Consider the following 18,054-nt stretch of genomic DNA (forward strand, 5'->3'; position numbering starts at 1 on the left):
ATGTAATTTATTTTGTTTTTCATGTATGACTTCTGTCATTTAGGTGGTTGAATTCTAAAACAGATAAAAATTGACTAATCCTACTTTATTAATTATTTTTTTATTTGCTCTACATTTCTTAAAGTTTAATATCTAAATAATCTAATCTAATAATACATTAATATAACATTTCAAATCTATTCCAATGGATATTGTTCCCTTATACAATTTTATAATGCTCATAAACACATTGCGATTTTTATATTTATTTCTCCATATAAATAAATAAATAAAATTTATCAATAAATTGGAAAGATAAAAATACATTTTTAATAATATACAATTACCAGAAGAATAAAAATAATACCAAGAACCAGATCTAGACTTGATTTAAAATATACTGTTTAGAAAATGAAAATAATCTATAAAGTATATTAAATGAACATAGCAATAAATTAAGAATGTATTTACCAGAAAAATAAGAAGAATGCATTGTTTTTAGAAGCACCACAAGAATATAGAGTAGAAACTTACTAAAAAAAATAAAAAAATTAATACATTATTTTAACAACAATTCAGTCACAAATAACAGAAAACTTACAAAGAACAATTGGAATATTTTCACCGTTACAAAGTGACAACACTGCACTGTAAACTGTTCAAGAAGCGCGAAACCAGTACTTCACGACGCATGCGTTAGAAAATGTTCCTTAAAGTATGCAAAATTGCCGACCTATTTTCCAGCAATTTCTTGACCACTTCAAAATTGGATGGATAATCAATCATCAACAATAAATTGACTTGTGTAAAATAAATTTAAATTCTTTTTATGTGCATATTTTAGGTATATCTATAAATTTAGTTTTTTAACTAGAATTATTTTTAAAATACAAACTTAATAAAAAAGGTTCATTAGAGGCACGACGATTTTATTCTTAAAGCTTAAACTGTCCTATCTGAGAGCTGACAAAATCTATAAAGCATGTAATGGAAAGTTATTCATGAGAAATATACCACGACTTAACAAGTATTTCAAGTAAAATGCTGTAGAAAATCGATGTGTAATCTGACATGGAACCGATACCCTATAAAAAAAGCCCGCAAACTCAAAATACCCAAAATACTCTTTCCAGTTAAATTTCGAAGTTTCACACACACACAGACACAAATGACGTGTTATTTTTTCAATTTCCATAATCCCGATAACAGTGAATTTTGTGAGGGGAGATTTGCGTTCGTACCAACAAAACAGAAACGATTGCTGACCTCGTCGCGACTGAGAGGATCCTTCCCTCACACAAATATAAACGAGTTTTATGTATGACCACGTCGAATAATGGCATTCACTAGTCGTACTCCTCGAAACAGATTTTATCAAAACGCTGAAACTATCGGTCCACCTTTTTTCAACAACTAACTATCTTTGGGCTTTTGTCAGCGTGAAGTTTTCTTCATTGTGCGCCGGATTTGCATAAAAACGAAATGTGAAATGAATGAGAAGATCAAAGAAGGGGCTTTGGTTTGTCGGAGTTAGTTTGTATTGATTGCCGTGGGAATTGAGAGACGGAGGGGAATACGTTGGGAGTTCGAATGGGGGGTTTAATAAGGATCGGACATCCAACATTTATAATTGTAACGTGATTGAAATTTACACGTTTCAACAATGTTAATATGGAATTTGTTAAGTTAGGTTCAAGGTTTATTGGTTTTGCAGTTTATATTGTTTGCCTTATTTAATATTGTAAATTTCCCATAAATTACAAGTTTTATAACAGGTTACTCAATTAATTCTTTTTTTAGTATTTAATTATTTATACTTCCTACACCATTTTATAATATAATTGTATAATTAAGATGTTTTGTTGAGTCAGATTATAGTAGTCCCCATGCCAAACATTCAGTTTATCAAATATCTAGTCAAGTTTTACATATAATACTTTAGCATGGTTCAGTTTTTACATAAATTATATTAACTACTTTTACCATTTAAATTTAAAATATATATAACCTATAAAAATAATATATTACATTAAACTATAGTATATTAAAATTAAAATAAATGTATAAATTATACACTACAATAATAGACAAAAATTCAAAAATAACATTCCCCATTAGATCAAAGGGTTTGTGTAAAAGAGTCGCACTAACACACTGACTGTTTTATAAAAATGTATTTAAACAATCACAAAACAGTTTTAAAACTATTAAATTAATATAATTGGACTGTAAATATTTATAATTTATTTTATATGATTTTACTTTAATTGAATTTTTGGCCAATTAATATTTTTGCTGTTTTTACATACAAATTATTGCACAATTTTGAATTTTTCGAATGTTTGAATGTTCGAGTAATTTTTTAACAACATTTGATACTAGCAACTTATAAGTTGTTGACGCATACAGTATGAAAAGAGTTTGACCCGTCTGGAAGAGATACATCATGCACGACAGAGGCAGTAAAACTCTGTCTCTATCGCACATGTTATCTCTCTCAACATTCGGATGGACCAAACACTTTTCATAGTGTATAATATATATATGGCAGATGGAGCCCTAATAAATTGTCAGTAATTCCACATTATAATTATGTACAATGAAAGTATGCTCACATTCCTGTTTGCTAAACATTAATTGTTACTGTTTTACAAATGTAATAAACGGACGGTTAAGGTGAATCGACTATAATAAAACCGGAAATTAAACTTAACAGAATTGCTTACTTACCGCTCAACTAGCTAAACATGTTTTAAAGATTAACGTGAGTTTTTACAAAGACCACATGTAAATGGGAAATGAATGGAAATTGGAAAAACAGCGAGAATATTACCTATATCAACGATACAAGTGAAAATTCAACGACTACTTTAACTTACCTGAAACGATTTTCCTTGACTGCTTTTTCTGTTCGATATTTGCGGACCATTTTTCAATCAATTTTTAAACATTCGGTTGTACAGACAGTACATTAATTAAACTAAAAAACACTACATAATTAAATAAGAACGAGTCAATGGCATCGTCGTTTTTCCGTTCTTCGTACAGGGAATCCTTTCAATTCAAAGAAGTAATCCATTAAATAATTGGTTAATAATTAAAAAAAATGCTTTAGAGAAATTTTTATTTAATTAATGACTTTATCTAGATTTTCGAATAGCAAAGCTTAGGAAATGAATGTTCTTGAAATAAATACACATTTCCAATATCGGATAATAAATAAATTAGATTCAACTTGTGGTATTTCCTCTAATACGTTAACTACATTTTTCTATGGCTTCTGTCTGTTACAAAGTCCGGTTTTCGCCAGGACAACGCAGAAATATTTCTGTTTTAACAACACCTTTGATACATAATTAAATTTTAAGTTTACAAAGGAACTGATTTGTATATTTTATTTGACCTCCCCGACGATGGTAGTTAATTAAATTGTGACTTATAACTGTTTTTTATACTTATTGTTGTAATTAGCTAATGTTTGTTTTTTAGTCTTTACTTTCCTTTAGTGTTAATTTAGGATAATTCGTACTAATCCATAATAAAAAATACATGTTTTTACCACATCTGTGTATGCTGTTATTATTTTTAAGTATAACAATTTTCAGGCTTCATTACTAATAATCATGTCTCGTATTTCCGCAAACTTCCAGAGGACATTCTTGAGAGAAATTACCCTGGAATTTTGTGGATTAATACAGGGGACACAAACTATCGGTACCTGTGTATTATATTTTAGAGCACTTTTTATTTGTCTCTTTGTATACTTAACAAGTCGGATTTTACCTATGTAGAGTTTACACATTGTTAGTTCAACTGAAGCTGTAGCTGTAATGAGAAAACTTGTGTGTATGTTTATAAAAGTTTCGTGTAGCTGTGTACTATTTATTTATGTGCAAATCACTATGTTTTTTTAAGTTAGGCAACAGGTTCACAATGAATTATTGAAATTATCGCATTTCAGTGAAAATTGTCAACCTGTATAGAATTGTGTAAATATAACAGTCAACTAGTGTATAAATTATATGTATCTTAACATATATTAGTATTTCTAGGCGAGTGTCATTTCTTAAAGACTCTAGTCACTGTCCAAATTGTCAATTAGCTTAATGGTCAGTCGACTGAAGTGAGAGTGTTTTTCGTGCTGGGCTCTCCGTCCAACTAAACCTACAGATTTTTGTGGTTTTTATTAAATATGACAGTGGTGTCAGTCACGGTATTTGTTAATTATTATTGTTCACTTACCGTGAAATGGGGCAGTCTATTCAAGTATAATGAGTCTGAGACCAGATTATTAAATTTAATTAATAATAACAATAATAAAAGCTTAAAATGCTAGAATATTGCATTATTTGTTAAATTAGTCAATGCACTACATACTGCACTGTATACGATTGTATAAATTACTAATAATTATGGGAAGCATATGTTCATGATAAATAAACCTTTTTAAACATTTTTAATGACTGATATATATATATATAATAAATTTAGCAGTATTAAAAATGGAAAGCAGTCAAATTTATATTTTTCGTATGTACTTCGATGACCACATTCTGGATGCGAAACTAGATATGTAAAGTATTAACAGAATTATTGCACCTTCAGAAGCAGACGATCTAAATTTGACCAATAGGACAATGTCCAGTGACTAAAGGTAAAGTAGGTGTTGTTTTCGAATGTGAAATTTGATTTGTTGAATATACAACTGTTAACTTCATTAACAGTCAATTTGTATGAGGTTATCCCTTAATTTGTTAGTACAAATTTCTAACAATAAATAACTCAAAGTTGTACGTCATGGGAAATCTCATTTGAGAACAAAGTCAACTTTACCATTGGCCTCTTCTCTTGTAGCTACGTCATCCACGATAGAGACAGTAAGTCTTCTACTGTCTCTGTCATGCATGTCGTCTCTCTCTAAATTCAGACAGGTCCGACGCCTTTCCCATTGTATATTCACTTTTGCGTCCAGAATGTACTTGATATTTGTCCAATTATGGTCTTCGCCATAATAGCATAATAGTATATTTTACAGAGACTAGTAACTTAGACTTACAATTAGGTAATTTAGTTCCGTATCGAGTTGTCACTGTTAATAATTGTACCGTAGCCAGTAGTGCATATTAAACTTGAATAGTCGACCTGGCCACACATCAGTGGACCTCTTTAAGATTTGATGCTCTTGATTTTTAGTGCAACACTAGTGTCATTAGGCCACCACAATTAGTCACGAAACGTAGAACAACCATCTTCATGTTATTATACTCTTCCGCTCTCTGCATCACTAATCCGCCTTACCAAGTAGTCAGAGAAACAGAATTTTATATATAAACAAAGTAAATATACATAAAACAATTGCACGTACTCGGAGGGACCGAGCGAACCGAAACTAAAATGTTTTTTTCGATTTTTTAAGTGTCGCAGGCGTTACACTCAGGCCGTTTGGACGAAACTGGAGTTATCTGGTGCGGCCTCCACAGGCTAAGCTGCGCGAGCTTCGGCCACCACTGAAGGTAAAACGCTGGCCAGGCCAGTAGCTAAAAGCAAAACAGAACGATTTGTAGCTTAGCGGTCGGACGTATTAGACAGACGTATGTTTTATTTTTTATTTGTTTTTATACTATTCTGAGTAGGGGGTAGACCTTGATCTTGCATTGTATTAACTCTATGATTTTTTCGAACGTTATTAACGTTTCTTTTGGTAGTAACTCTGTTTTCTGGGTCCGATGGAAACACGGGCCCCATTTTTTAATCTAACACTCGTTTAGTGCTAGCTAATTCCGTCAACTTGGCCTTTGACAGGCTCGAAATATTCGTAGATTAAATAAACTTTGCAGGATTTTACATTTTGCTGAACGTTCCTCAAGGTGAGTCGTTATTTTATTTATTCTTCAGCATTTAAAATTTTTTCGAATTTCAATATAAATAAGCTTTTTATTTTTTTTCACCGTGCAAATTAGAGAGTCGGTTTTATTGGGGGATATGCAGATATGTCTTCACCTCCTTGTCTAAGATATTTAAAATGTAAAAAAATAACTTCAATAGCAGAAGCGCCGTTAATAGAAATGAACAATGCCCAACAGATAAAGAATGTAAATATTTTTTAAATGAATCTTTCATACAATTAATTATACTAATTTGTTATTAAAATATAACTGTTAAATAATAATCAGTAATGCAAGTATTAGTGCAGTTGTACATTAGTTACAAAAAATTTTTTCGTTTGAAAATAATGCCTGCCTTACCATTGTTCACTGGACATTGATAGAATACTTTATACCAATCGAAAACCGTTTGATCCGACTGAATTTTGAGAGAGCCATCATACAGGACAGAGACAGTAAATCTCTGCAATTTGCTTCGTAGTGGGAATCTCTTACTGTCTCTGTCATTCATGATGTCTCTCTCAAAGTTTAGTAGGATCAAAGGCTTTCCAATCGGTATATTAGGAAAGAGTCTTATAAAGGTGGTGCGAACATATTCAAATGCCCTGTGTATAAATCCGACTTTCTAATTTCCATAGTTTATTATATATTAAAAAAATTGATTTATTGTTTATTTAAAGTGTTTCCTGATATTTTAACTGGTTTTATTAATAAAAATTTTATTTACAATTTAAATTAAATTATATAATTTAGTAACATTGTTGATATTTAAAGTACATATACAAAATTCTAATTAAGTCTAAAATTCCTAAGTAAATTAATGATTTATTATTATAATAGACTCGATTGATTTTAATCTTGGAATTTCAAACTTCATTATATTTATTAATCTCGTGCTCACTTAATAAATTTTAGTAAATAAATAAAATTTGCAAATCAATTTAATTTAATTATTATTTCAATCAATCGTACGACTTAATACAGTGTAAGCATTAGATTACGTCTATCGACATTCTTGTATGTCTTAAACCTAAATTGGTTGTTATACGCCTGACACCCTAAGTTGTAACAGTCGCAAAGGGCTTCCCTTAACCCATCCGAACCAGCCGATAAACTAATACCACCCGGAAGACTCTAAAGTTACCTACCCCTGTACAAACAGTTTCCATTTTCGATGCGAACATAAAGCCGTCAAGGAAAACGATATCGAATCGCACACTCGTCTTGTTTACACGAATTTCTCCTTCGATAATAAAAAACGCATAAAACGCGATTCTTGTCTGCTGTAAATTTGCATCCACCGTGGAACACTGGATACTTTATCATATTAAGCGCACTTTGTTACGAATTATTTTAGTATAGGTATTTTTTATTGTGTCAGCACTAATGCATGTTACTTTGTTATTATTATTATTATTATATATTATAGTTATTTGTGGTTAAAATCCTTTACGGACGTTGATCAATCAGATATGAGGTGATTGTAAAATGCCGTTTATTGTATTACTTCATTCATAAAACGAGGCGACTCGTTTTCACTATATAATTGTGATCCAGAATTTGTAAAACACATTCCTTGCAAAGCAATCAAAAGATAAACACCAAATTGAAGCGTTGATTACGTTGTGAATCCGACTTATTGACCGGCGACAAAACTTGCATAAAGCACGTACTCGTTTTAATATTTAATGCCCGTCGTGTCAGTTCGTCGGATACAGACCGATATCAATGGAAGTATCACGAATCACAAACACAGAGTCAGCGTCGTAATCGATTTTTTTAATCATAAATAACGCCAATCAATGATGTGAGCCATGGACTGGCCTTCGTGAGCACACTGACTTCTGTAATTCGATAATTTTGTAATTGTGTGAAATTGAAGCGGATCAGAGAATCGATTGTTTCTTATCGCGTTGTTAATACCTTTGATCTGTCGCAATGGAGTTTCATTCTTATATGTTGTATTATATTGTAGTATGTGTTACAGATTCAACAACAAGAATTTAAATTCTTTAGGATAGTTTTACATTTTGATATTCTGTTTTAAACATAGATATAATTTATCATTTAAAATTATAAAAATTCACTTCAACGCAGTTTATTGACCTACAAGCACTGAACAGTTAAAGTGGCCGACTAGCTAGGTATTGATAAATTGGGATTGTTTAAGGGATGAGATAAGGTGTTCTGACGTCATTTATTCTGGGGAGATCCCCGTCAGATCGGGGACATAAACGGGTAAGAAATTATGTTACCGTTACTCCCATTCTGAAGCTATTTGTTGTTTCATTCATTTCATCATTATATTTCATGGTTGACCGAATTTTATTTGATCTAATTAAATTCGGGACATTACTAAAACAATCTTTACATCCTGGATGTAAAATGGGTACGATTACCAAAAGCAAGCCAACTTGTCAATTTATATGCAGCCTTCCGAAGTTGATAGATTGTCTCTATTAGTTCTTCATAATAAATCGTTGTTTGCAGAGGTGGAACCGGCGATACGCATCTGGTGCAGAGACTCAAACCCCCACCGGGTCGTTTATTGAAAAATATCGAAGGGGTTAAGACACCCGATCGAGCTGCAAAAACGCTTCTCGACTGGGGTGAGTTCGCTGCCTGGAGATAAATCGAGTTCGTGGTATGCACCCTGAGTTTGAAGCCCAATTGATCGGCTGGCTGTTTCAAATATTTTCACTCGCTGAAGCTACCGATGGAAACTTTAGGTGCATATCAAATGATCTAGATCACAAACGTTTTTTTAATATTACAAACCGCATGGCTTAAATAATGTTTAATAATAAAACTAAACTATTAGATGTTTTTAGAAGTGTCACCATAAAAACATAAGCACACAGTAGTTTCTATAAAAAATAGATAGCATGAACAACCGAAAATATATGTTAGACACAGAAAATATAATATATAATTTATAATAATAATTAAAGGCCTTAATTTAGAGGCAAAACGGTCGTTTGTTCAAACTGTCAAGTTTAAAAGTCCCCTTAATTAATAATTTGCTTTTTTGCAATTGAGGCAATTAAAATTCCTCTGCGCATTACTGGCGGAAACGATTCAGTAAATTTTAACTGAAAAATCGATGACTCCATTCGCACAGACAGTAAATACGGCACGAATTAATTTGGGATATTATTCGAACAACAAGCCTGCGACAGTTTAAAAATCAGTGACGCATCGATCAATTTTACAAAAGCTCTCTAAGGACCATTCATATACATTATTTCTACCTGAACACTCTCGTTTAAGATAAATGGTCGGATTAGTCACGTGAGACAATGCAGATTCTCCAGACTAGAACTGAAACGGACAACCATTTCAAATGTTGGGTCATATTGAAGAACCGTCTGCAAAATACTCCTCCGCGAGCTGAATTTTTTATTGATGAGATGAAGATACAAATATAATCTCGTTCGTCGTTTTTTGACAATAATCAAAGCGTGTAACGAAATCGTAAACATGAAGTGCGCTGCCACAAGAGTACAATTGTTTTTACTTGGTACACCGGACAATAACAAAAACGACTCTTTCATTTGACCATCCCCACGCTCTCTGTTCTCCGCCTTTATGATACGACGCTGTCTGTAAAATCAATGCCCGGATTGAGACGGAAAAAAGCAAAAATACAAATTATACGGTTCATGTTCGCGTTTCCTGCTAATCGCATTCATGTTTTAGATAGGTCGATAATCTGCATTGGTGCAAGGTTTTCTAAAATACGAAATCAATGCGGAGATATACCTCCCATTCACATTCCGACGCCGAACGTCTTTACCGGTGTTCACCGTTTACTCTCTCCCCCATTTTGACATTTATGTATGGTATTATTTGAAAGCACGACATATATCACATAATGAATTATATATTTTATTTATTCAAACAAGGTTTCTATATATAATTTCGAGAAATCTTATTTATATATGAAACACATAACCATATTTAAACTGTATCAAATACATTTTTAAATACTGACTGCTACTATGTTCAGTTTTAGTAAAATCTTCTTCTATTTTATGCATAAGACTGCAGCAAACAAATTTTATGGTTAACCAGAAACGGTAATAAATTATTACATAAATTTTGCTACAAGTGTATTTTTAACACTGAAATTATCTACTCGTCCTGCTGCAGTTCGATATTTATATACATTACGATATCGTTCTGTTAATTATTATGTACAAGATAATTTCTGTAAATCTATGCAATTCATATCGCTTACTACATTCAAGACATTTTGGGCAAGTGTCTAAAAACCCTCCTGCACCAATCGATACTAAGAGCCTACCGGAAAAGAATTTTCGTTGAAGAAATTATAAAAAAAATCGATGTTCGCCCTCAAACCGAATGTGCCGTTTTACGTCATGGTTATCTTTCAGCCCCCGCATCATCCCTCTAACAGCAGGATATGCGCCGCGAGATGGCACACAAAGAGGGGCAAATGCGGCGCCTCCTGCGGTCGTCTGAGGAACCGCTACCCCAACTATCGACCCGACGTGTCACTCCCCTTTATCGGGAAATATTTTTCATTGTTGTCGATTTTGCACATGTCACGATAAAAATTATAGGCATACACCCTAGAATAAATAAACTACACAGGGTGTACTTATATATATATATATGTATATATTAAAGCTCTACTAATACTAAACAAGTACATAAGCATAAATACGACTAGTGCACTTTACGTTGAAACAAATCGGTGACGGATACCAAATACATTCAAACTAATATCTAAAACTAACGGGTTACATTGTTATGCGTTTTGGCGATCCTGGTCGTGCGTTACACTTTGAAATGAAGCACTGGTACAACTCGGTGGTGCAGGTCCGGCTTTGGGAATGTCCCGAGGCAGCAGTAACTCTAAATAGTACTGCTGTGACAGGACAATATCAGAGACGGACCAATAAACTGAAAAGTGTGACCGCGATGGATCCGCAGGTATCGTTGGCCAGGCAGGATGTTTGGCCAGCAGCAGGAGGCAGAACTCAGGAACGGCGTACGACAGGAGTTGCGTCTGGACTGCGGCACGGACACCGACTGAACCGAGGGGAGATGATCAACCCCCCCGATCGCTCAATCGGCACCATGGCAACCGGGTTGCGCCGTCGCCCTGGGGCCGCGCCCCGTATCACTAATGTATACACGTGCACGACGTGGGGATATTGATCGGGCAGAGAGGACGCCGATGCCGCGGCGGCCCTCCGACGGTTTTCTTGTTCGCCCGCCTCCGGTTTTGTGGCTGGTTTGCAGGAGGGCAGCAGCGCGTTCCCGTCTTTCGCTTGCGTCGCTTCGGGCCTCACGCGGTGGTGACCTGGCTGAGATGCAGCGGGAATTTGTGCCACGGCGGTACGATGAATAAGTAATGCGGGACGAATGTCGGTCCACGTCTGAAAGCACGATTGGACTCGACCCCATAGATGGAACAGACGGACTGGGGTAGATTTCAATAGAACCCGTACAAAACAAATAAGATTAACCGAAATACAGCATAATTTTATGAAATGATGGAAATCTTGAATGATGAATTTCTTCATCAAATTGATTCACGTTACATAGATGTATTTTTTATTTTTATTAATATCCGTCGATCGATGGATAAATGTAACCGACTACCCACGTATGCATTTTGTTGTGCCAATTTTTAAAAACATTAATTAATTCTACAAAGGGCGGTCATAAATGAAACTAGTCGAAGTACCCACATTCGCAGAAAAAAGTTTTAATTAGAGTTTTACTGGGAAACCCGATTGTGTTAGTGTGCATTCGATTTATTATTCCTGAGAACAGAATAGGATTTACTGTATAATCCCTTATTACCGTTACACATTTATGGAGTCCAGGTAAATTTTTCCCCTCAACACAATTCATTGCGGTCCAAATTCTCGACTAGGTAAAAATGTGCATCCCTCTAGGTACACTGCGAAATAAACCGTGCCTAGTTTAAAGCAAGCATGAACGAAACTTAGTTACTATTCAAGCGTTGTGTGCAAGAGTCTGTAGTCAGATAGTGTGCATTTTAAAATTCAATCGGCGTTTTGGTGTTTTGTTGCGGTTGTAATTCGTACCAAGTAAATAATAATAATAAAAAGCGAGAGTGCGTCTAAGAAGCTAACGCGCAAATATCCGGTTTAAATACTTTTGTTCGGTGAGTCAAGTAACAACTTTTATTCCACCGTGAGCTTTATAATGTTTAACTTAATTGAATTTCCTTAATTTCTTTATTCACAAGTGTAACTACTCATTACGTAGAGTGAGAGTTAGTTCGGGTTCATCCTTTTTTGTGGTACATCAAGACTTTGTCTGACACTGTTTTGTCTTTCAGTTCAGCAATGGGTGAAGGCAACGGTATAATCGACCACGACATCCACGGCACCCTCATTCAGATGAACGGTAGCCATTCGGGTTCGTCTGGCAGGAGCACGCCGAACAACACGAACGATCCCGCCCCCGGCAAACTGTTTGTCGGCGGCCTCAGCTGGCAAACGTCGAGCGAAAAGCTCAAAGAATATTTCGGCATGTTCGGTAACGTTACCGACGTACTAATCATGAAAGACCCCGTCACACAGGTAAGATTCATTCATTTCTACAGAAATTTTCGATATTTATTATCAGAAGAGTGAGTTATTCATTCTTTATTTGTTTACAGAGAAGTAGAGGATTCGGTTTCATCACATTCTCAGAACCGTCAAGTGTGGACAAAGTTTTGAAAGTTCCGATCCACACATTGGATGGTAAAAAGATCGACCCAAAACACGCTACACCAAAAAACAGACCAAAACAACCCAACAAAACAAAGAAGATATTTGTAGGTGGCGTGAGCCAGGATACTTCAGCCGAAGAAGTAAAGGCTTACTTCAGTCAATTTGGCAAAGTCGAAGAGACCGTAATGCTGATGGATCAACAAACTAAAAGACATAGAGGATTCGGCTTCGTTACGTTCGAGAACGAAGACGTTGTCGATCGTGTGTGCGAAATTCATTTCCACACCATCAAAAACAAAAAGGTAGAATGCAAAAAAGCTCAGCCCAAGGAGGCGGTTCAGGCCAGTGCACAATTGCTCGGTAAGAGGATCATGCTGAGCAGTCTTGGCATGCGCATGGCCGCTCCGGCGGCAGCAGCAGGGGCGATCGCGGCCGCCAATCCCTTGGCGGTGGTACAGGCTCAGGCACATGTTCAGGCGGCAGCGGCTGCCGCAGCCGCCGCCCAAGCCCAGAATGCCGCAGTTGCCGGCTATGGAAAACTCTTCGGCGCCTACCCGCCGTTGGCCAGTTACCGCTACTCTCCCTATCCGCTCCCCGCAGCCGCGGTGGGAGCCAATGTTGGAGCGGCTGCAGCGGCGGCCGGTGGCAATCCAGCTCCAGCACCTGCAGCAGCTACGACCACTCTGGCGCCCCAGGTTGCGGCCAGCCCGTATCAAGGATACAACCTCACTAATGTTGACATGACCAGCTTCCAGGGCGTCGACTGGGGCTCCATGTATGGTGTGGGCATGTACGTCTAACTTGCTCATTGATATTGTTTTTTTTTTTTCGTAAGAGTAAGAATAACACGCGAAACATAATGGGCCAAAATACCCTACGGACTTCCAATTAACATTTCCAGTATGTCAATGGCGGCGTCCCGTGCCTATTACACTTTGATATTATTACTTACTTAATTTTAAGTAGACTGTCGTGATTCCGATTCTCGCGTGATAGGCAGCACGTTTTCATCATACACAAGCTTATTTGTTTGTTGTTGACAGAAGCCTCGCTCCTTACATAAACGGGCTTTCATTTCTCGAATTTCCTGATACTAGCCCAAATTGGGCTCTCCATTACATTGCTCACTTATTCCTGCATTTGTAATTTGCTCCTGGTAAATTCGACTACTGAAATTCCGATACTGTATACAATTGTTGGTTGAAATTTGTTGTGGTAAGGGGTGAGGTCATACGACCGATGCCGCCTTATGCTCAATTTAGTGTTTAGCAATAACTCGCAATAATCAGTATTACTAAAACGAATTGAATCTCGTTTAGATCAAGCTAAAAAATTTAAATTCCTCACTCATTCTCCCCGAATGGCAATAACGAACACTCTTTATATTTATAAGAAAAAGTTTTAATGAATATGGTTGTGCAGACGAGTGTACTTAAAAATTTTTACTGTAGTATTTATTTATTACAATTATTACGACTGAACACTGGCGGTTTTTTACTAGTTACTTGCCATTATTTAATAATGTGACAGGCGAAGTGCCTCAGACTGCCTCACTCAGACTCACTTAGGATAAATTTTAAGAATCATGCATCATAAAAGGTTCAATCAATACACTCTCTTTCATACATGATATGTCAAGTTGATGTACTCGCTAGATTTTAATACAAATTAGTGATAAGTATTGTATGTACAAATTTGTAGATATTAGCGTTACTTGAGAATAAATCCTAGTTGATAGACAAACATTTACTGTTTTTACTGTTAACGTGGCAGCATTAAGACATTAACTTAGAACCAGAGGATCAGTCAGTCTGAGAGCGTTTCACCGCTCATTAATAATAGATCTCATGGAATAGTGATTAGGTTATTATTTAAAATTTGTTCGTATTATTTATGTTTTTTAATTTAAGTGCAGCTCCGCCATACCTTGCCGACTTCCGTTCGGCTATTTTAAGTTTTTTATTTTTTTTGTGTCTAACTTCTGCAGATCTAGTCAAAGGCAGTATCGGCCTTTAGTAATTGTATCATCCGTTTTTTACATAAACAGACCTGCCTACATTCCTCCTAGTGTAGTTCTGCATATAAATTAAACAAAAATATCGTTTTTGTCATGTATTATATATGTGATTCGCGGACCAATGCGTCTGATGCTTGCGAAACTAAGAGCACGCTATTTCTCTTCTGTATATTACTTACTTAATCTCTGTTGGCGGTCTTTTGTCAATTGAAACATCAATATTCAGTATTAACGTACTTAACAATATAAGTTGAACTTTGAAAAGCAACAGTGTCAATTCTGTTGCCAATTGATCGCGAACACCTGCAACGTTTGTCAATATTAGTAGTTTTATCTTGATAACAATCTCTGTGACTGAGTTGCTCTTAGTTCCGCGTCGCTCATTGTATTTTATAATGTTCAATACTGATGTTTTTATATTATATGCTTTAGCGTTACGTGTCGCTGGTTGTGGGTGGGGACAGAGATTGGCTCAGCCTTGTGATAAGTTGTTGGGTGGCCGTATTCTGTCCCCGAGTTTATTATGGGGTTGTCGTACGGTGGCATGCCGAAACTTTTAACCAGTACTTGTACGAACTTGCTCCGTTTTCGGGCGGCGCCGAACGACCGCCCCACCAACGACAACAATAAAATTTGTAAATTATTATCCAGTTGAGAGCAATAAGCGTTGTGAAACAGAATGAACCCTCTATTTTTGTATTCAATTATAAATGTTAAGACGAATGAAGATTTTAGTTTCACTGGTCGGGTGAACCCTAAGGATGCATATACTGTAGTTTTCAGAGGGTTATTTAATTAAAATATAACAAACAAACAAAATGACAAACTTAAAGGCAAATGGTACTTAGGTACGATTACTTGTTACATAGACATTTGTTTAGCTGTTTGTCGTATGTAAGTTACTTGTAGCTACATAAGTACTGTATAATTTCATAGTGACTAGTTTTAGTGTTTGTAGTATGTATCTATGTGTGTAGTGTAGTGCGGTGATGATCGCAATTGCACTGTAGTAGAGCTATTATAAATAAAGTAGTTTCATAAAGTAGACAATGCTTGGTCAATTCTGAATATTGCTTTTTAATACCGACTGTTCATCTCCACTGAACAGTTCGATGTTACTGGCGTTTTGTAAATAACGGGTAATTTCATTTCACCAACCTAAATTCTGTTTTTGTCCCTAACCAATTTTCTAATTTGTCGTTTTTACCGTATGTAGATATGTTGAGTATAGACCTTTTATATAGTATTTCATTCTAGCAATTCAGGTAAGCACAACTTCCAATTTTTTTTGCAAACAAACAGATTATTAACAGAGACTTGTTTTATTAATATAAAGCGTTTTTATTAAATGTAATGCAATGCAATGCAATGTAATGTAATGTAATGTAATGTAATGTAATTTTTCATCTTCTATTTGCAAAAATTAATTGGAAATTTTTAACTTAAGACAATCCTACAATCTATATCAATTTCTCCGAAATCCCAACAAAATTAGGGGACAAAACTGAACATCTTGCAACTTGAAATTCCTTGATATTTACTTAACTCCGGTCATTCTTGGCTGGACCGTTTAGCCAGACTAGCGTGATTGCTACATACCTAAAATGTGTCTCTTTCAAATCAAAACATCTACTTTAAAATGTGTATAAAACATTTTAACTTAGATGTTTTACCCATACACGTATACAACGAACCGACTTACCCAGAAACTAATTGGCGTACCTCCCTCACCATCCCCCAATGGTACCTAATCATATCTTACGTTTTTAGTTTCTGTGTAAAATCCTTTGCAATGTACGTGGAAACACATTCGAAATTTCTAGTCTGATCACTGCTTTCTGTGATACAACAATCTGGTCACACATACACACTGCACGGTTTGTGTCTGTAGGTGTTTCCGTGCCTTAACCGCGTTGCGGACCTGTGAAACTCTCACACTGTGCGTGTTTTTGGACTAATAATTTTTAAATAATAACCTGTAGAAAGACTTTTTTGGTGGTAGGAAGGTAGAGATCGCCTGTTGAATGTGTATGCTGTAGTTACCAAATATTTATATTCCATATACACTGACACAGAGATGGGTAACCGTTGATCAAACTGTAAACTGTTATTTTAATTTTTTAAAGTTTTTCTTCTATATTTTAACATCTGTGATGAAGATTACATTTTTTTTTTATTACATGAACTGAAGTACTCAATATTTTTCTCTTTTAATTTCACATTCAATTTTAAAAAAGTAGATCTAATTTGACAATAATATTAATATAGTGCGTTAAAAATAGAAGTTTATTAGAGAAATCATAGACTATATTTCTATTTAAATATTTAAATTAGAAAGGTAGGTATTTATATCTTTGAAATAATTTATTTACATTCGGCTTGTAAACAATAGATTTGGGTAGATTTCTCCAAAATTAAATGCTAATTAAATTTAATACAATAACATTCATTTGTGATACTAAGATAATCATGCGCCGGACATGAAGGTTTATAATTAAATCGCTTAGTTTCGATTAGGTCGTATTGGGATTAAACAATGTTCCATAAAAAATCAATTTAAATCAAATTTTAATTTGATTTCATTTACGATGGGCCTTGTTGAAACTATACGACTTACAGGAGAATTGCTTTAATATATGCTGAAAATAATTAGTACCAATAAAAACCTAAGGTGAGTATAAGTGACCCCAGAATGCCTTACGGAATTATTTTATATTATAGTGACCAAAATAACAGTTTCGCCCATCTCTGATTTACCTAAACATTGAGATTATTGAGATAAAAAACAAGTATTATTGGAAAACTTCTAAAAATTTCTAACAATTTTGCCTTGTTGTCTTCCTTGACCGACATAAGACTCATACATGTTGTTGGTTTATACTTAAATATTAGATGTTATAGTTAAAAGTAGTTTTCAGGCCTAAATATTTAGACTTACATATCTCGTATTTATTAATATAATAATGTGACGAACAATTTTAAATGAAAGGATCAATTCAATAATTATAATGATAATGATTATATTTTCAAAATTATGTAAATATCTTAGAATATATACATTAAGTATGTTAATGATAATAATAAATCACGTTGTTACTTGTAAGCATACATTCCAGGATAATGTAACCCATGTGATGTAAAAAATTAACATTTTATTTATTATAAGAATAAACAAAAATATTTACGTGCGAATTTACGTTTTATTACTAATAAAATTATATTAAAAGTTAAGCAATTTAAGGTAAGTATGTGTCATCTAGTATATCTAAAATAACTTTTTATATAATAATAGTCTAGTAATCTTAATCAAAATTAGATGAATATTTCAGAAATCAAGATACCCAGCTATAAACTATATTTTGACATCCCAAAACATGTTTCAAAATTCACTATCAACACATGATAGGATGGACGCAACTTAAAAAGTCAGAGGTCAAAACTCAAATCGATT

The 18,054-nt window shown here is 34.6% G+C and overlaps 1 protein-coding gene across 8 annotated transcripts in view; it reads left to right on the forward strand.

Annotated features, from left to right (window-relative positions):
- Positions 1 to 15,658, forward strand: part of LOC109602491 (RNA-binding protein Musashi homolog 2) — a 66,191-nt gene extending 50,533 nt beyond the window's left edge. For 3 of the 8 annotated variants that reach the window (XM_049964379.1, XM_020018866.2, XM_020018865.2), the window contains 2 exons: positions 12,208 to 12,451; positions 12,532 to 15,658. In XM_049964379.1, coding sequence (XP_049820336.1) covers positions 12,208 to 12,451; positions 12,532 to 13,386 — 1,099 coding nt within the window. In that variant the 3' untranslated portion in view covers positions 13,387 to 15,658. Of the gene's footprint in view, positions 1 to 5,395; positions 5,493 to 8,354; positions 8,474 to 11,772; positions 12,031 to 12,207; positions 12,452 to 12,531 lie in introns of those variants that run through there. The other 5 variants (XM_049964380.1, XM_049964382.1, XM_049964381.1 and 2 more) reach the window with 4 other exon arrangements.
- Positions 15,659 to 18,054: the final 2,396 nt, after the last annotated feature.

Source organism: Aethina tumida, chromosome 3 (genome assembly GCF_024364675.1).
Source record: "Aethina tumida isolate Nest 87 chromosome 3, icAetTumi1.1, whole genome shotgun sequence".
NCBI lineage: Eukaryota > Metazoa > Arthropoda > Insecta > Coleoptera > Nitidulidae > Aethina > Aethina tumida.